The sequence below is a fragment of the Onychostoma macrolepis genome, chromosome 23 (genome assembly GCF_012432095.1).
Source record: "Onychostoma macrolepis isolate SWU-2019 chromosome 23, ASM1243209v1, whole genome shotgun sequence".
Classification (NCBI taxonomy): domain Eukaryota; kingdom Metazoa; phylum Chordata; class Actinopteri; order Cypriniformes; family Cyprinidae; genus Onychostoma; species Onychostoma macrolepis.
Window position 1 is genome coordinate 8,388,436 of NC_081177.1, and position 19,564 is coordinate 8,407,999.

Here is a 19,564-nt window from a genome sequence, read left to right on the forward strand (position 1 = left end):
AGGTTCTTTTGATTATTATAATGTTCTTCACACTAAGAGAGCAATGGTTCTTTTATGAACTGATCACTGAAAGGTTCTTTGGGGAACCAAAAATGATTCTTCTACTCTCTTAAAAAGAAAGGTTCTTTTTTGGCATCAATGGCTGAGTGAAGAACTTTTAACATCCATGGAACCTTTCCATCGTACATACACTACAAAATAAGAGTTCCAAAAGGAGGTTTTTGCAGCAATGCCATAGAAGAACCATTTTTGGTTCCCTTGAGAACTTTTCAGTCAACAGTTCTTAAAAGAACAATTTTTAATTAGTGTTTTCCACTTTAAAGAACCTTTTGTGTTAAAGGTTCTTCATGGAGCTACAGATGGCAATAAAGAACTTTATATTTAAGAGTGTAAGGTTCCTCATAGTGGTTCTGTAGATTGTAAAAATTAAAGAAAAAAATGGTTCTTTTAAGAACTGTTCACTGTAGGGTTCTTTGGGGAACCAAAAATGGTTCCTCTATATGGCGTCGCTGCAAAAACTCCCTTTTGGAAGCTTTTTAAGATTGTATTATTAATATGAAATTCGATTTCTCCACCAGAAGTAATTGGTTTCTAATGATTGTGGATCATCATGCACCTGAACACTCCTTAAGTGCTGTATTATTGAGGGTGAGTGTAACATGACAAGGCATCGGTCAAATAAAATGAAGCACTTCAAATGAACAAGGAAAACACATCCTTTCACCTCACCTGACAATTGTGTCCGAACAATCGTGCTTATTGTCCCGTGTGTGTTTGACTACGGAGGGACTTCAGCAAAGACTCGAATGGTCACTTGCAATGTAAGACACGCTCTTCCACCCTCCCCTCGCCCCCCTGCTTTCGCTTGCTCTCTGTGGTTGAGCAGCAGATACAGGAACAATGTGGCCTTTCTTACCTGTTGAAGGTGTACATTCCATCCCTACTAAAGCAAGTTGGAAAACAGCCCCTCCTCCGCAAAGCAATCCCAGATTTAACTCCAGGTGCGCCTGCTCGAAGCGTCTGCGCTCAAACCACATCCCTCACGGTGGCTTTCCTTTACATGAACACCTCGGGTCTTTATGAAACACATAGTTCTTATTATAGTTCTTAAGTGTGATAGATTTTAGGACACGTACACACCAAAGCTGTGGATGTGAATAACTTGTCCTTAAACCACAAGCTGAAGGGTCCGAGTCTATATTTGATCTGGGAAGTCCACAGTATCAGGCGTGAGCTTTGTATATATATAAATTTATGGCTTAACCACTTGCTCTTTTTTCATGGGAAATATCATTTAAACATATTAAAGTGCAAGTGTTGCATTTAGGAGGGCAAAAAGTGTGGGTGCTTTACAGGAAACCTGCTTGCATCGCCCATAGACCCATCCCATCTGTGTGAGTGACAGCCAAAAGCAGACAGGGTGAGTGGGAGAACGGGTGAATGAGAGAGAAAGACAGGTTGAGCGCATGCACACTTGTAGTTCAAAACTAAGAGCATGCAGCAAACTCTTTCACTCTGCACTTCAACACAGAGGTCAGTGGTTACTGCTCTCAGGATATTGTGAATATGACATTGTGAAGGCTTTTTCTTCTGAGCTGAGTGCTTAAGGACATGCTAATAAGGTACAGTTTGTCATTTCATCTTCTTTGAGGGTTTGTTGTGAAGTTTCTTCAGTAAATATGGCAGTTCTTGACAGATATTGTACAATTCTGGTTCACTATCAAATTTGAAAGATTCTAAATGACATTTTTTGAGTCGTAATTCTAGTCATTCAAGTTTCTGAGTCGTAGTTCTAGTCATAAAAACTCTTTAAGGACCAAGGACACATCAAATGTAAAGAGTGTGTAAACATTTTTGCTTTGGAAGTAGTTGACAGTTATTATATACCACTTTAACTTCAAGGTGTTAAAGTTGTATTATATTTTAAATACATTCTATTTTTTTTTTTCTTAAAATATTAACCACTAGCTTTCCTGTAGCTCAAATAGTAGAGCATGGCGCTAGCAACGCCAACATCATGGGTTCGATTCCCAGGGAAAGCAAGAGCTGATAAAATGTAAAAACTGTAACTTGAATGCAATGTAAGTCGCTTTGGATAAAAGCGTCTGCCAAATGCATAAATGTAAATGTAAATTAAGGGTTTATAATGTGAACATTTTATTGAGATGTGAATTTTAAGATTTAAATTAAAAAATGTATATAAAAATTCATTTTTAAAAACAAATGAAAAACTTTTGTTTGGTCTAAACTTTTCTTTATTTTTCATTAGACTGCAGTCGCTTTTTTGATTATCACAGATATTGCAACGCATGGTTTAGAGTAATGTTTAAAAAGAGAGACATACTATTGAATTGAGGTAAATATAGTTACATTTGTTATCTTTTTTGCTTACCGTTGGCTCGCGTGCACTTGTACAGTGGTTAGTACCACAGCTGATGTTGAACCTTGGGAGGCCGGTCCCACAGCCCTGTCCCCTCAGAATTTAAGAAACTAGTCAAAGGAAATAAGCTAGACACCGCGGTAAAGGCAGGATATATGTTTTTTACCCTCAGTATGACAAAAGGAAAGACATGTTTTGTTGAATACTTTACCACACAAGAAATGCCAAACCATTAGATGTTATACATATTATTGCTGCCACGTCCTGTCAAACTCGTACCTGACATTTCAATCAGGCACTGCCTATTGTATTCTTGTTCTTGTATTTTTACAATTAGCTAAACATTGCTTTCGAATTATATGAAATTGTACTAAAATGTATGAAATTTTCACTCTTTTGTAAAGTTAAAAAGATAACCGTAGTTTTTCTCATCAGAATACACTTGCAAGCAGAATAATGATATTCGAATGCAAAATTATTGTTATTATAGCTGCATAGTTTTTACTGTACCAAACTATATATCCAATATAACAAGAACCCAACATCAAAGTTTAAAGCGTTTGTTGTGTATAAAAAGGCTCTAATACAGCACCAATAAAAGCAAACCAACAGATGAGGCACAAGTTTAATTTGATTTACACGATGAAATAGCTAAATAAATTAAACTCAATGGTAACCGGAATGACTGCTAATGCATATTAAGTATCACATAGACTAATTCCTTTACTTTCGACATGAGGGAGTGTGCTGAGAAAGTCTTCCTGACGTTCTGATGTCTGTGGTTAGGCCCCTGCCTTCGTTTACTGGAGAACAGGCTGGCTCCCAAAAGATTGTCTTATCAAGGGTTGACATTACTGTTCGCAAAGCCAGCTGATAGGACAAATCCAGTGCAAAGAAACTTCATGTCCAGTGACACAAAATGACATTTGGAGCACATGGGAAGGGAAATGTGAAACAGTTTCAAACAAGATATATTATGAAGGTTAATGTCGATTTTTTGACATCATCCTCCGTTTACGGGTGTGTAGATGAAAATGTGGTCAAGTCCGACTAAATTTGGTCCCCAGATTGTTGGCATGTGGTCACAGCTGACCTGCATTACCCGTTATGTGAACGCTTACATTGTTTGTGTGTATTTTTCTCTCTATGTTTAACTCTACAAATGCATTTGACTTGACATTCATGTCTGACAAAATACAAAAAGTGACTGATTTCTTTTAATGTTTTAGACTGATTCACTGCATCAGGGGTCTGTCCTGAATGTGTTCAGCAATCAACGGTGTACTTCCTCTGAGGATCAGCTGTGAGGTCAGTATCTTTATGAGGACAAAAAATATAATTCAGCAGTGAGAAAAGCCTAGAATAGTTTTTTTAAACGAATGAATAAATGCTGTAAAATCTCTGTACCCCGCAAAAATGAATTCTTAATAAGCTGAATTACTCCTTTCTTGACTTGTTTTTCAGTAAAGAAAAATATTTAAAAACAAAAATTGTGAGAATGCACATTTTAAAGATATATTGTCTTACTGCACTAGCAGATTTTTTTCCAGTATACTTAAAACATTTTAAAAATAACATATATATATATATATATACATAAAATATGTGTGTGCGCGCATTGGTTGAAAATAATTCTCTTGTTCTAAGAATTTGAAATAATTATATATTTTAATAAATATTTTAACATACTTAACAAAAATAATAAACTTTTTTTTTTTTGCATACACTATATTAATTTTAAGGGACTGGCAAACCCTGGAAGACTGCATGGGGAGGTGTCAATGTCCACCAATGTCACTGGATTCCGGGCACATCGTTCCCCCCAGCATTTGGATATGGACTCGGCCTGGCAGGAACTGATGGCCATCACAGAACTTCAGGTCGGTACATTGGAACACCCCACTAAACTTGCTCTTTTACATGCACAAATGTCAAAACTCAAGAAGAACTGATTATTTTATGGTAGGATACAGCCAGTCATTTTACAATCTTAATGAAATCCTGGCCTTATAACATTTTTCTAATGCTGAATCCCCTGTAAACACACACATTGAGCTACGATCTGCAACAATGGGCCAATTGAGTGATGCAAGGATAAAGGCAGACAGAGAAAGAGGGTGAGTGCTGTATATTGCCGACAGCCCCCTGCATAGCACAATGACCATCTGTTTCGACATGAAACCTGAGCGCTCCTAAGTAAGACCTGCATAAGCTACGGGTGGCACATTCACCCAGGTGGGCTGGTCCTGAGCAGATGACTGAATACAACCCTCTGCAGCACAAATCAACTGCAAACTTTACTGGTGTTTTATTGTAAAAGAGATTTGAATTACCTCCCAGGTCAAGTTTGAGTGAAACTGGAAATTCTTGTTATTAAAATATTATTTTTGTCACAGGAGTTTGAGGTACCCAATGAGAATCCCTTTGAAGCTATTCCATACCTGTCCATGGAGCCCATGGTTTCTCAAGGGGGGTTCGGGATGAGTCAACCGCAGGCAGAATCCATTCCAGCCACTTGTGATGCCCATCCTGCTGCTGTTTATGAAAATGCATACCCTGAAATGATGCCACCCTATCAGCGTTTAAACCCACACATGGATATGCACTACAGCCTCCCAGTCCCCGGCGGCCATGGTTCCTCTAGAATGCTTGCGAATACGCAAGCTCTTCATCCTCCTCTCATGAGTCTTTTGGAGCACATGAACATGACGACACGCGGTCATGGTATTGCGAAAGATGGCGTTATCAACCTTCATTGCACAGGACAAATCAAACAGGCTTGCGCAGATGATCTAGAGTCAGATTCCGGTTTATCGCTTGGTTCAAGCCCACCGCTTGCCTCTCCTGAGAATGCGGTGCATGGAGTACCTTCGTACTTGCCTGCAGATGGTACGATGGGCTACACCGAAAGCGAAAGTATTGGGGAACAATGTCGCATGCGGCAGAGTTTGCTTGGGTCTGTCGACTACCAGTCCTACAGTTCATACCCTGGAACTTCTTTTCCCACAACTACAAATATGCAACCTATCAACCAGCAGACTTCCCAAACAATTGCATCAGTGAAGCACCCGGTTTTACCCACAGCCTTGCATGATCTACAGCTAAACAGCTCGGGTTTCACAAGACTGGGTTCATATCAATCCATGTACCCGAAACCAAAATCGAGCAGCATTCCCGTACCCCTGAGCAGAGATGAGCGGCGAGCCCTCGCTCTCAAAATCCCATTCTCGCTGAACAAGATTGTGAACCTACCAGTGGATGACTTCAATGAGCTCTTGACCCAATTCACACTGAGCGACCCTCAGATGGCACTCGTGAGGGACATCCGCAGACGAGGGAAGAACAAAGTCGCAGCTCAGAACTGCCGCAAGCGGAAGTTGGAGAATATTGTGCATTTAGAAAACGAGTTGGGACAGCTTAGAGCCCAAAGAGAACATTTAACCAGAGAGAGACTGGAGTTTCAGCAAAACCTATCCATTGTCAAATGTCGGCTCTCAGATCTTTACACCCAAGTGTTTTCACAGCTACGTGATGAGGAGGGACACCCTTATTCAGTTGATGAGTATTCACTACAACAAACTAATGATGGCAACGTTTACTTGGTGCCACGGAATACAGCACTGGAGGGTGAATGAACTGATGTTTGTTTTGAAAAGTGTAAGTCACCCATAGATGGACAACTAAATTCATGAGGTTCCTACACTTTTTGACCAATTACTTCAAGTTACTTGTCATGAACAGATAAAGACTTGATTTCTTACAAGATCGCTCAAATAGTAATTAACCAAAGAAGTCTAGGACAGAACTAGAAAATACAACTACAGAAATTATGAAGGGCTTTTAAGATTAAGACACTTCCAAACTTATGCTGCAAGTGTTTTGTACATTAAAACTGGTCTAAAACCTAAAATCAGTATTATGTCCAACATACAAACACAAGCTTTAAGTAGAGTGTTCTACACAGGAAACAAGTCAAATGTAGCATTAAAAAAAGTTTTATTGGTAAAAAAGGTAAAAAAACACAGGTAATTAAAAAAAAATATATATATAATCTCTTCAGCTGCATTTTGGTCCTAGAAAAGAGAACAAGTTTGAGGTTTAGAATATTGCAAACAAGATAAAAACTGCATTACAAGAGCAAGTACCTTTTATCATTTCACCAGTTTAGACAGACAAATGCCTTTTTGTTTCAAGAGGTGATTTCACTCATCAGATCCTGAAAAAGCAAGAGTAACATGGTCAGCACGTTAAATATAGAACATGGGAAAAAAAAAAAACACAAGTGGGCATGCATTAAAAAGGGTTTAAGTTCTACAAAATCTTGTGCACCAAACTATGCTGACTGCAGTCACTTCCCCTGTAATATACACAACAATGAATGGGAAGATCACATTAACTGTACAGCTTCTGCTAATAAAATGTTTTACAGTTACCAGCGGTAGTGGAGAAGTCTGTTCTTACCTACAGGAGTTATAAAAGCGCTGCCTGCTAGTCTTTGAGTGGCGCCCTGTACTCCCTGCTCTCTGCTTCGTCACAGGGCGATGATCTTGCTACTCCTTTCTCAGCCTGCTCCCATGGCTAGACTGATATATGCAACCACACTACTCTAGGCATTTGCATTAAACAACCTATGCTTTTTGAACATTTCACTTACGTTCCCTTAAGAGAACGGGTTCTTTTTATTTTATTAAATACAAGAGCCAGACGACAGTCTTGAGTTTACTTTCTCCTAAAAAGGCTCACAGAAGCTCCCATTAAGTTCAAGTGTACTACGCTAAAACCCCCAGAAAACAAATGACTAAAACGCACATCTTTTTAAAAAAACAAAAAGGATGTTTTATTTCACCTTGATTGGTTACATAAAAATCAAAACCATAGAGACTGAAAGTAGTTCTACATAAAACCTCATTGGAATGCTTTTTTCCATAGACAATATAAAATAAGTCTGCATGATGACAAATTCATGATGTCCCACGCATGATAGCGCTACTGTACACTTCTTCTGGTGGCAGCTGTAAATCTGCCACACCTGTTTGGCTGAGCAGATCTAGGGATGTAAACCTGCATCTGCCCTGTCACTTCTCTCGCTCTCCTCTCCTAAAGCACTCAGTCCTGTTGAACAATATGAACAACAAATGTTAAGCTGCACACTACCTGAGGTTTGTTGTTTCTACACCAGATGTACAGCAAGGTTACAGTATAGCAATGAGTATTCAGTCCAAGACTAACGTATTGGGATTGTTAACCTGTAAACCTGTAAGTCTATTTAAAGTAGTCAAAAGAATTTGAAACTAACCTTTTTGAGTTTAAAACCGTCTACCACCAGAGCCACCTCCATATCCACCACCAGATCCACCACCATAGCCACCTAAAAACAGACGTTATGTCATTTAGGACTCAAATTGTTTATACAAGGTGACTTAAATCAAAAGAGAAGCATAAAAGGCCATTATGAAAAACTCACCACCATACGGGCCACTGTTTCTTCCTCCGCCGCCACCAAAGTTCCCTTTCATGGGACCATAGCTGGACTGCTGGTTGTTATAGTTGCCAAAGTCACTGTAGTTACCGCCGCTGCCGCTGCCACCGCCACCGCCTCCAAAGTTGCCTATTCACATTTAAAAACCACATACACCTGGTTACTGCCGACAGTTCTTCATGTTATTTGTAGGTAAGTTCAGGATTCAGACTTGTATCTACTCACCACCTCCAAAGCTTCCATTGCCGTTGTTGTAGTTGTCATTATAGCCACCGCCGCTGTTGCTGCCACCACCATAACCGCCACCCTGGTTGCCATAACCATGTCCTCCTCCTCCTCCGCTGCCTCCTCCATATCCACGGTTTCCACCATAGTTACCAGGGCCGCCACCATAATTACCTGGAGAAAGCAACAGGAATAAGTTACTTAACATTAACGAATCAAAACATTTTATTTTCGAAGAAGCAAGAAACCACTGCATACCATCTCCTCCACCAAATCCGTTGTTGTAGCAGTCGCCTCCATAACCGCTGCCACCTCCACCACCTCTGCCTCCTGAAAAAGGTTGTGAAAATTGCTTTAAGCCCATACGAAAACTTAAATTCATCATTCAAAACACTTCAGCGTCCACTTAGGCATGTACCTCTTCCAAAATACCCGTCGCGGTTGCTGCCGCCACCACCGCCTCCAAAGTCATTGTTATAGCCACCATTGTTGCCATATCGGTTGAAGTTTCCACCTCCTCCTCCACCACCACCACCACCACGGCCTACAGATTGTGTTTTAAGAGATCCATTTAATACATCCAAGTACACACAAAAAAAAAAAACACTTGAACACCAACTTACCTCGTGTGTTCATGCCAGTGTTTTGCATCTCTTGTTTAGACAGAGCTTTTCTGACTTCACAGTTGTGCCCATTCACAGTGTGGTATTTTTGAACTAAGGAGGGGGAAGACAAAGTTAATATTTCTAATAAAAAGACCAACAATATTAAGACACTAAATGCGGCACTTGAACAGAAGCACTTACTGACGATACGATCAACGGAGTCATGGTCATCAAATGTAACGAAGGCAAAACCTCTTTTGTTTCCGGTCTTGTGGTCAACCATTATCTCAATAGCCTCAAGTTTGCCAAACTGTTTGAAGTAGTCACGAAGATGGTTCTCCTCAGTGTCATCCTTAATGCCACCCACAAAGATTTTCTTCACAGTTGTGTGAGCAAATGGCTTATTGGAGTCCTAAAATCGATATGCAATTAGGCATTTGCATTCACACACATCTTTATAAAAGTATTTGCCTTACAACAGCTTAGGGTGTTAAACCTCACCTCTCGAGACACAGCTCGTTTGGGCTCCACGAGCCTCCCATCTACCTTGTGGGGCCGTGCGTCCATAGCAGCATCAACTTCAGACACGTTGGAATAAGTGACAAACCCAAAGCCCCTGGAGCGTTTGGTGTTTGGATCTTTCATCACCTACAACAGTACATAAACAAGCATAAGAGTTAAAACGCCTACTGGTCGTCACTATACCCTTAAATCACGATATTTAGTGTTAGATTACGCAAAGATACGATCCATATTGTATATCGTTGTAGATAAGCAAGATAGAAGGAACTTACCACACAATCCGTTAAGGTGCCCCATTGTTCAAAATGCGCCCGCAAACTATCGTCTGTGGTTTCAAAGCTGAGCCCTCCAATGAAGAGCTTCCGCAGCTGCTCTGGCTCACGTGGTTGGCCCTGAAAATAACCCATTATAGCTTAATAACACTGAAACTGAGTGCGTCGTGTGAATTATTCTGCAGCGAATACTAAACTAAAACTTATTCCTGCGCAAAGCATCATTAATCCTTGAGGTAACAGACTCCATTTGAGGGGAGGTGATGGAATACCTCCGCCATGTTGGTGCCGCACAATACGGCCCATTTGTAAACAGTACCTTTGTTTCAGTAAAACAACAGCGATTATAAATTGATATAAACATCACATATGTGGCCGGTAAGAAATTAAAACAAAGAAACCACGATTTTCAAGAATTCGACCTTCAATGCAAACACGCGGCCTATGTGTGCATAGTACAAGAGTTAAAATGGCGGCCGAACACGCTATTTGCATTAACAAAGAGCCACGAACGAGATCAGAGTTAAATTGGAAAACGCTCAAAACATTAAACACTACACTGCTTAAGCCGTTTCTCATAAAGACAAAACTACCAACATCATTAAAATCAACCTACCTCTTTAGACATCCTACCGACTATTTATGTCCGTGCTGCGCCACACGCTTGTCGGTGAGACACGCACAGAGAACTGGGGGAGATACCATAAATAGCTTGTGCAAAAAATAGTCCCCTCCTACTGCAGACGATGATTGGTTTATGCTTCCCGCTAACGCTTTTGTTTTGCGGTTTTACGATACCTGATTGGCTGAGACCCAAGTCAATCCCTGGAACAGAGGTTAGCGCGTTTACAAATCTTTCTCATACATTAAAAAAAAAAACAATACGCTTTTTTTTGTTGTAAAAAATCTTTAAAAATACGCATTAGAAGATATGAGGGGGTTAGTAATTCACAAGTTATAATTTTATTCACACAGCTTCTATATAACGTTCATCCCTTATTCAAAGGCACTCATGCATCTTATATGAAATATGTGTTTTTCTATAAAGGTGTAATTAAATATAGCCTTTTAAAAATATCAGAAACATTCAGCAAAGTACGTGGGTTTAGCTGCCGTGTGACGTACGCGCACCCCATTGTATGCGCGTGAAGCCGTTTTTGGCGCGAGAGCGGTTCGCTCAGGCACACGCTGATTGGCTGGACGCGCCACTGGACGGATGCGTGCGCGAAAGGCAGCAAACTCCTGTGTGCAGGAAAAAAGCCGCCGCCGCTTCAGCCTCATTATCCAACACGAATAAGAAAACGTCGAAAAATATCTCAGTAAGTATACTATAATCATCCACATTGACGTCAGAATATGTCATTGTATGCTCTCCTTACATTGGAAATGATTTAATCCGTAAGTGTAACGCTTTAACGTGATAGGATCAGGTGAAATCAGTTCTGCTCGGCCCGCGCTGTTGCTAAGCAAAGGCTCACTAGAGAGCACAGCGATACTATTCAAATAAATGCGAAAAAGCACACGAATGCTTTGCTTGTTGCGGTTAGATGTAGAGAACCGAAGAAAGAAGTGGAGCGTGTATGCTAACTGAGCTATGTTAGCCTGCTATCATGTGCGCCTGTGTATTGGTGAGCCTTGTTTATTGTTTTTTGCAGGCATTGACTAATTGAGCTTGCGTTATACACAAACACAACACCAGCAAACGCATGAAATTATGCTCTCATTGTATTGTTCTCTCTCAGTGTTTTTGTTCTGTTGGTATTTCGAAATGAGCTTATAGCGAGACAAATAAGCAAACAGTAGCAATCAATGGGACTTCTGTTGCTAAATGTTAGCAGTGCAGCTAGCATTGCATTTAAATCCGTGAATTATGTTTCGTATTTTGGAATAAATGCATTGGGAATTATATCTCATATGGCATGCGATGTGAAACTATGAAAACGTGAGAGTCGTGCAGGGCTGTTCAATGTTTTCGCATTGTTTGGCCTTGCTCGCTAAAATCCTTCAAGACAGTAAGATAAGAACACATGGCTGGTTTGTCTCATTTTTAGTGCAAGGTTGATTTAAATATGTATGTTGGTAAATGAAAATAGGAATTGCATCCTAATATAACTGCTTGATTTTAATGTAATGTTTACAGACAGCATGCATTGTTGTTCCTTTAGCTTTGATAACAGTGTGTGCGCAATGTTTACTAACAATTAAACATATTTTAAAGTTATTAATAATTAAGAAAATAATTTTGCAGCTCCTCAAATCAAAGGCATGCTGATCTTTTGTGTGTCTATTTCTGAGAGTCCTCTACAATTATTTATTAGAGCAATGAATGCGTTTCTCCTTATGCATGTTTATTGATATACGTTTTGGTTATGTGTAAGTGCAGTAATGTTTAAATGAATTGTACGTGTTTAGGGGAGCTCTGAATGCTGTAATCCAAGAATCATCTCTGCACTTTAAGAGGTTACGTCCTCCAATAGAATACTGTAGGTGAGTGTCTAAAAATAAATATCGATTTTTAAGGTAAGAAAGGTTTAACATTAAGCCGTGAGATTTTGCTCATACTATCCAGCCTGTTGTTGTTGTTGTTGTTGTTGTCATGTTAAGAGTAACTTTAGTTCATGATATGGTTATTTTTTGCTGGAAATAGAATTTTCACAATATAGACAACAGTCCATATTAATGCCATACAATATAGATAATACTTAACTTAGACCAGTGATTTTTTTTTTTTTTTTTTTTTTTGTTGTTGTTTGTTTTAGGATTTACAGTGCCACTTCAGAAACTACTGCTAACTAATTTCTAAAGTAAACATTGTCCTTTGTCACCAGGCAATTATTAAAGAGAACGGTGAGTAATAAAATTCAATTGAAGAGACAAATTACAAGACCGTAGAAGTAAACTTCTTTTCTACATTCTTAACAGCACTATCATCATATATCACCAGTAGAAGTTAGAAAATCTAAAATAAAACTAGCATAGACTTTGCTGTATGAATTAAATGTAGTAAATTAATATTATTTGATTAATATTAATTACATAACTGACAGAAATAGATTTATTAGACGTTTACACTGCAAGATTGTTTATATTGTATTGATGTTTGTTTATATTCAAGATATATTTGAAATGAATATGCATCTGAACAGTCAAATACACTCTTCTTTTTGTATTTTTGTACGGTAGAGGACTGCCCTGTTTCTAACTTTAATAAGACATTTTTTTATTTTTCCCCCAGTGGGAACACTTTCCTCCCCGGACCAGGGAGACACACAGGTCACACTTGCTCATAGGAAAGTCATGGGAAAGAAGAACCAGAACCGTGAAGATGATGAGGCTGCTTCCTCAGATGAGGAAGAGTATGTAGTGGAGAAGGTCTTAGACAGGCGAGTTGTGAAGGGCCGTGTGGAATATTTCCTGAAGTGGAAAGGCTTTTCAGAGTAAGTCTTCATTGTACTTAATAAGAAGTAGTGTAGATTGTTTCATCTCAAGAAGATGTGGGTTTGTGTTACTGCATGTATAAGTCTTAAAATGCGTGACTATGAAAAACATCAGTAGCTTTTTACATTGAGATGAAGTGGATAAGTGATTTAGAAAAGAAAAAAAACTAGTTTGAAGAACACTCAAGAACATAGTTTTGTCATAGTATGTAAACTTCCCGAAGGCGTATCTATGATGTGAGGAAATCCAGTGGCTTTAGTTTATTGTGCATGAATCATGCATTGTTTTGCAGCAAACACAACACATGGGAACCAGAGAAGAACCTGGACTGTCCAGAGCTTATCGGCGAGTTCATGAAGACCTATAAAAAAGGAAGCAGCGGAAGCACACCCAGCAGCAAGCCCTCCAGCACAGGCTCTTCTTCGGCCCGTCCCAAAGACAGTAGCAGCAGCACCAGCAAGAGGAAAAACTCAGAGGAAGAGAACGGGAGTGGCAGCAAACCCAAAAAGAAAAAGGAGGTAAGTGCTTAACAAAAAAAGTTTTAAGGGCCCCCGCTTAAACTTCATTTAAATGTAATTACCATGCAATATCCATCCTGATATTGCAAGTACATCCAGAGGGTTGAAATTCTCTCTCAAATGTTTCTTACCTCATTACTTGCTTAAAGGAATAGTTCCACCAAAAATGAAAATTTGCTGAAAATGTACTCACCCTCAGGCCATCCAAGATATAGATGATTTTCTTTTCATTGAGAGAGATTTTTGGAGAGATTTAGCATTACATCACTTTCTCACCAATGGATCCTCTGCAGAGGATGGGTGCCGTCAGAATTATTTTGCATAATGGAATCAAAGGTTTACAGTTTAAAGTGCCTTTATGATGGATTGGTTTGTTATAAACAACGAATTTTGATTGTCGTCCTTGTTCTTTCTAGGATGAGATCCTTGTAGCAAGAGGTTTTGAGCGAGGCCTGGAGCCAGAGAAGATTATTGGAGCAACAGACTCCTGTGGAGACCTTATGTTCCTTATGAAGTGGTGAGTGAAATAGTTCTTTACATATCGGGAGCAAATTTATTTGAATGAATCTCTCCTTAGAGACACATCTGAACCAAAGCCACAAGTCTGACCATATTCTAGTTAAAATGACAGTGGGCGTTTGATGTTGAAATTTAATTTAAATCCCATCACAAGTGGTCATAGGAGATGCATGTTGATAACAGGAGTAATCAGGGAAGTGCCTCAACTGACCAATTGTGATTTGATCACCCGAGACGGGTGTTAGGACAAATAGTGTTAATAGCCACATTTACACCTGGCATTATGTCTGAAATGATGCAAACTGCCCCATTCTTTGTTTCTTTGTGTCAAATTTGCTCACGTTCGCCCTGTATGAGACTGTGCAAGCATTATTCTTTTGTCACCATTCTATACCTATTTACACCTGTACATTTGAAACCCTTCATTGTAGTCTCTGTTCTGCATTTATTGTATTTGTCTGTTTTACAGTTTCTGTATTTCTCATCTTGTGTTTTTTACAAAAAAATATAATTGCAGTTCCTGACTGGTACACATACTGTACAGAGTATGTTTAGCTTAGCATACATAAAAATGTGCACTTTGACAGACTACAGAAATTACAAACCCTGAGTCCATAAACATGTTCCTTTTATGATTATTTTCATGTGTGTATTTTCTTCATAGAATGTGGCAGAGAATGCATTATTTCAGGTGCAGCCTTTTGCATTGTATAGCGTCTTTGGCACTATAAACCATATAATCCTAATTGTATTTTGCCTAAATGTTCCATTGGTCAAATGTTACTAGTTTTACTGTGGCGTAATAGAATAAAATAAACCATAATTAATCGGCATAGTTGCATTAAAAAAAAACTTTGTGTTCACAGATTTTACAAATGTAGACATTACTATTGCGGAAATGTTTTCTAATATAAAGCTGTAATCAAATATGCATAGCTCCTTAGGGTTGAATATATTTTTCAGGGTTTTCATTGGTCCTGAAAAAGTCTTAAATGTAGTTTGATCTAATATAAGGCCATAACTGGTATAACAAAAGTATTGATTATCATATTTAGAGGTTTTAAATTTGCGGACAGAGGAACAGGGGTGATTCTACGGTCTAATGTGATGATTAAACTTCATAAGGCCTGTGACTTAAATGTGATTGCTGCACATTCAGAAACAAAACACAGAGCCGTTAGGATTTCTACAGGCTGGCAGTTTCAGAGCAGTTTGCAATCAGTGAATACCACACATTTTATGCTTGGCCAACACTTACACTGTTGATGAATTATGAATGTATGGTTACGTTATTGTATTAGCAAGGTGTAATTAATCTCTATGTATTGATACATTAGTGCATAAACTTCAATAAAATTTCAATACATTTGTATTGCCCCAGTCTGTTTAATTGAGTAAAAGAATCTGAGTTACATGATTTATTTTGAAATTGTTAATGTTTCTTCTGTATGGATTTTTGCAGGTCTTAAAAGGTGTTAAAGTATTAAACCTGATTTTAAAAACCCAGATTTTTATGACTGTATAGTATGCATTAAATGTAAACAAAGTCGATGCCTGATGTTGGATCAGTTTGAACTGCTGTAGTATCTGGAGGTTAGCCAATCGCGGTGTCTTTTACATCTAGACATCTGTTTAATTCTGTTTAAGCTTGAAGAAGCTTTAACTAACAAGTTAAGGGCACTTGAGGATTTTAATGTCACACAGTTTCAATTAGAACTGAAGCTAATGCTGATGTATAACACTGCAATTGTCCACTTAATGCAAATTTGTCTTTCCTTTGTTGCTGATGTCCCACCACAGGAAGGACTCTGATGAGGCCGACCTTGTGCTTGCAAAGGAAGCCAATCACAAGTGCCCACAGATCGTCATTGCCTTCTACGAGGAGCGTCTGACCTGGCACGAAGACGGCGACAAGAAGGAAAAGAGCGCCACAGCGGTTTAAAGGGCAGAGGGGGGAGGAAAGACGCTGAGTCCTCCAAACCTTGTGCCCTTTGTCACACCGGTGACACTCTCATAGCCAACTTTTAACGGACCATTTAGTAAAAAGAAAAAACGGCCAGCGAGTAATGGAGGTTACTGCCCACCATGACAACCTCCGTCCACCCTTCATGAAAAAGCATCTCTCACCAGACAAACCGAAAGGCCGTGGCGAGCGGCGGCTGCAGCAGAGCGGTGGAATGTGATCTCTCTTCTCTTACTCTCTCTGATCTTCCTTCTATTTTGTCATAATTTGTGTATTTGTGCCCCTACAACTATGTTCTTATAATGTGTTGTGTGCTAGTTTAGATGTGAAACAATGGAAACCCGTACATGTCAAACTTTTAACTTTCATTCACACAGTCGATTTGGTAGTGTTGCTGGAAATTACTGAAAATATCAGTTGCGTGTGCGTTGAACATCTTAAGACGCTGGATAAAGACGTGACGGCGTTGGTTTTATTTCACAAGCTGATGTCACCCTGTCTACTGATTTCTTTGTTTTTGTTTTTTCAATCAGGTAGAACTTTAATAATGACCCATGTGGGCCAAAATCCTATGATCTTAGATTTTTGGGTTTCTGATTGTCAGTGAAGCCACATAAAGAAACTACACCTTATAATCGCCTTCCCCATGTTGAATTTAGAACATTGACATCCCCCACTACTGTCTCTAATGTAAAACTCTCCTACTTTAAGAATTGGCCCATTTTTACCACTCTTACCTTTGAACTTATTACTGTTGCTTGCAGGAGGGCAGACAATTGTCATCATGTGAGTGTGTAATGGGACATTTTTATTTGTTTCTACACTCTTTTTCCATGATGCACCATAGGGTTAACTGATGTGCTCCCTCTTGTGGCTGATTTGGTGAACACATTCCCTCATTGACCTCATGAACTCATTCACGTGGTAGTTTAATCATATGTCGGGTTCTTATTACTTTTTTAACCTAGTGTTGACTCAATAAAATGGTGTTTATCAAGGTTACATGCCTATGCTAGAGTTTTGTGCTCTGTAGTGCTTTTTGTGTGCTTTGCAAAGCCACTGAACAAAAGCTACTCCTTCGAGATCATTTACAACAGGAAAAGAGCTTGTTTTATTTTAAATGTACGGGCGCAGTCCACTGACAGCAGTACAATAGTGAGAAAGGTTTAGCTTGAGATGTTTGTAATGTGGGAGAAAGTTTTTAAACGGGGTTGAACATTGTGTTGTTACATTTCTTTATTTTTGGTATGCTTTTTGTTATATTACAAAAGGACCATCCCTTCCATGATCATTTATACAAATGACTAGCAGTTGTTTTTAAAATGTGCAACAATAGTTGTCTTTTGCTATGTCAAGTGCATAGCTTTTTTTAATGTCCTGTACCATACTGTAGTAAATCTAGTTTTCAACACTAACAGTTGAACGTTTCTGGAAACCCTAAACCTTGGTTTTCTGACTCAAGTCAAACAAAATAAATTTCATTGTAGTGCTGAGATTATGAAGTTTCACTCTATGCACTGTTTGTGAAAAAGCGCAATTTAAAAGCATTTATTTTAACACATCAGACACGCACCTTCTCATTCAGTGCGGTGTTAAGTTTAACCTGAAAAGCAGTGCTGATGTGTACCAGCAGATGTCATAGTGGAGCAAGTCTTGCCTATTTGTTTCTACTTGCCAAAAAATGTACACCATAAGTTGCATAGGGATTCTGAATACAGTAAAAAATAAGATTCCTGGGTATATTTGTACTTTTCATTGTGCTTATAAATGCATTATTTTCACTGATATTTCAGAGCTCATATATCAATTTATTTCTCTATTTTGACCTAGTCTTGATGCAGTTTAATGCAACTTCCTTTGCAGAACATTTGTATGAATGCCATACTTTGTTTCCATAGTCCACTCATTCTCAATTTCACAGATATTCAATATCGCAGTCATATCTTACGGATGACAACAATAGCCTAGCCCTGCAGATTTGCTTTAGCCTCTTTATACAGACTTCCAGTTCACTCTTTTCCATTTGTATCGTGTTTCTGAGATGTTTGGCCTATTGTGAATGTGGCTTGCAGCTCCTTCATTCCCTCAGCTCTGCGCAGTCCAAAGTCTTAAGAGAAGTGGCGTCTGAGCCGTAACCCCTCCCTGTAATACCGTTTTCTCGACTACCTCAGTGGCAGTGGAATTTTCCAAAGGGGAAAAGGGGGAAGCGGTTCAGCTCTGAAATGGAATGCAGAGGTCACTAGTAAATTTTCAGCCCCGGGGAGCAGAAGTCTTAGCAGATAGCTGAGAGGCTGCATTTATGCTTTATGGAACGCTGGAGAGCTGTCACACTCGCTCTGCTCCACCAGGACTCGAGGAATGTAAGATCAGGAGAGATGGAGAAGAGAGTATGTGAAGTCACATTTGAAAACAGGAGCGAAATGACTGTTGAAATGAATCGGGATTAGTGTGTTAAATGAATAGTTTGACCAAAACTTTCCTAAGTTAAAGATTCTTTATTGGCATCAGTGGTTCCATGAAGAACCTTTAACATTCTTATAAAAAGTGGGATTTCGCAGTGATGCCATAGAAGAACAATTTTTGGTTCTCCAAAGAACCTTTCAGTGATCAGTTCTTAAAAGAACCATTATTTTCTTAGTGTGAAGAAAATTGTATTATTCTAAAGAAGCTTTTTGCTCTCTAGAACCTTTTGTCCAGTGGAAGGATTCCATAGATGTTGAAGGTTCTTCATGGAACCAATAAAAAAAAACATGATTTTTAAGAGCATGGAACCTTTCCACTGCACAGAAGTTTCTTTTAAACTGGAGAAATGTTCTTAAGATTATTAAAATGTCCTCCACACTAGGAAAACAGATTCTTTTCTGGCAATGATGGTTCCATGAATAACGTTTAATGTCCACAGAACCTTCCACAAAAAGGTTCTTTAGATTATTAAAATGTTCTTTACACACACACACACAAAATGGTTCTTTTAAACGGTTACGGCATTGCTGCAGAAAAACAAACAAAAAAACTTTTAGAACCTTTATTTTTAAGAGTGTATGACTTACTTTCTGTATTTATCTCTTCAAAATAACTTTTCGTTTCACCAAAGAAAGTCATACAGGTTTGGAATGGCGTATGGGTGAGTAAATGATCACAGAATTTGAACTTTTGGACAAACTATTCCTTTAAAGTCATATTCCCCGTGGTAAAACCCACAATGTTGAACTATGAGCAGAACGTTGGGGTTTGCCTTTCCTGAACGACGCTTTTAACCAATAAGCAAAGAGTGCACGCTTTGAATATGTTTGCTGAGGCAAAAAAGTCAGCGAGCGGCGAATATAGTCTGTGTGCATGATTTCTGGGATGCATGTGGTCCGATGGGTTTTTGCTGCGCATAAGCTCTAATAGATGGCTGTCAAGGGGACCACTGAACAGCTGTGGTCGAGGGCTGGAGTTTGGGAGGGGAAGACTGCAGCAGTGTGTTCGATCCACACTGCAGCACCGTCCAAACCGCCGGAACGCACACACAAAGTGCACTCGAGCGCCGTCGCTTCCTTCGGATCAGCGATCAGTGTCCTGTAGGCCTCATAAGCACGATATGAGACGCTTTCCGAATCCCTTTCCGAACCTAAACAGCCTAAACGCACACGCAAGCGCG

At 39.2% G+C, this 19,564-nt stretch overlaps 3 protein-coding genes across 12 annotated transcripts in view; 2 read left to right on the top strand and 1 right to left on the bottom strand.

Annotated features, from left to right (window-relative positions):
* The first annotated feature begins 1,425 nt into the window (after positions 1-1,425).
* On the top strand, positions 1,426-6,813 carry nfe2 (nuclear factor, erythroid 2). Of its 2 annotated transcripts, none has more exons than XM_058762989.1 (4): positions 1,426-1,622; positions 3,610-3,688; positions 4,123-4,260; positions 4,777-6,813. In XM_058762989.1, exons 2-4 carry the CDS (start codon positions 3,641-3,643, stop codon positions 6,013-6,015), a joined length of 1,425 nt encoding a protein of 474 aa, XP_058618972.1. In that variant the 5' UTR covers positions 1,426-1,622; positions 3,610-3,640; the 3' UTR covers positions 6,016-6,813. The 2 variants fall into 2 exon arrangements, with proteins under 2 accessions (XP_058618972.1, XP_058618973.1); XM_058762990.1 differs by having other exon boundaries at positions 1,515-1,533.
* On the bottom strand, positions 6,360-10,234 carry hnrnpa1b (heterogeneous nuclear ribonucleoprotein A1b). Of its 4 annotated transcripts, none has more exons than XR_009268803.1 (12): positions 10,100-10,234; positions 9,484-9,603; positions 9,191-9,337; positions 8,891-9,101; positions 8,708-8,800; positions 8,503-8,628; positions 8,343-8,414; positions 8,085-8,258; positions 7,845-7,988; positions 7,677-7,748; positions 6,526-6,596; positions 6,360-6,453 (listed from the first exon to the last, which is right to left on the bottom strand). XR_009268803.1 is itself a non-coding variant. In XM_058762993.1 (11 exons), exons 1-10 carry the CDS (start codon positions 10,109-10,111, stop codon positions 7,687-7,689), a joined length of 1,161 nt encoding a protein of 386 aa, XP_058618976.1. In that variant the 5' UTR covers positions 10,112-10,234; the 3' UTR covers positions 6,386-6,596; positions 7,677-7,686. The 4 variants fall into 4 exon arrangements, 2 of the variants coding, with proteins under 2 accessions (XP_058618976.1, XP_058618975.1); XR_009268802.1 differs by having other exon boundaries at positions 6,526-7,492; XM_058762993.1 differs by having other exon boundaries at positions 6,386-6,596.
* Positions 10,235-10,592: 358 nt separating this feature from the next.
* Positions 10,593-19,564, top strand: part of cbx5 (chromobox homolog 5 (HP1 alpha homolog, Drosophila)) — a 9,854-nt gene continuing 882 nt past the window's right edge. The window contains exons 1-7 of one of the 6 annotated variants that reach the window (XM_058762998.1): positions 10,597-10,802; positions 11,896-11,970; positions 12,312-12,330; positions 12,719-12,920; positions 13,214-13,439; positions 13,856-13,956; positions 15,759-19,564. The exon at positions 15,759-19,564 is cut by the window's right edge and continues 882 nt beyond it. In XM_058762998.1, the coding sequence (XP_058618981.1) occupies positions 12,781-12,920; positions 13,214-13,439; positions 13,856-13,956; positions 15,759-15,900 (609 nt within the window). In that variant the 5' untranslated portion in view covers positions 10,597-10,802; positions 11,896-11,970; positions 12,312-12,330; positions 12,719-12,780 and the 3' untranslated portion in view covers positions 15,901-19,564. Of the gene's footprint in view, positions 10,803-10,858; positions 11,112-11,895; positions 11,971-12,242; positions 12,331-12,718; positions 12,921-13,213; positions 13,440-13,855; positions 13,957-15,758 lie in introns of those variants that run through there. The other 5 variants (XM_058762995.1, XM_058762997.1, XM_058762996.1 and 2 more) reach the window with 5 other exon arrangements.

Excerpts from the sequence above, each read along its gene's own strand:
- nfe2 (XM_058762989.1), top strand. The coding sequence starts at position 3,641 with ATGTGTTCAGCAATCAACGGTGTACTTCCTCTGAGGATCAGCTGTGAG. Across the intron at positions 3,689-4,122 it reads CTCTGAGGATCAGCTGTGAG|GGACTGGCAAACCCTGGAAG; the intron begins GTCAGTATCTTT and ends ATTAATTTTAAG. Across the intron at positions 4,261-4,776 it reads TGGCCATCACAGAACTTCAG|GAGTTTGAGGTACCCAATGA; the intron begins GTCGGTACATTG and ends TTTTTGTCACAG.
- hnrnpa1b (XM_058762993.1), bottom strand. Across the intron at positions 8,415-8,502 it reads CGACGGGTATTTTGGAAGAG|GAGGCAGAGGTGGTGGAGGT; the intron begins GTACATGCCTAA and ends AACCTTTTTCAG. Across the intron at positions 8,259-8,342 it reads CGGATTTGGTGGAGGAGATG|GTAATTATGGTGGCGGCCCT; the intron begins GTATGCAGTGGT and ends TGCTTTCTCCAG.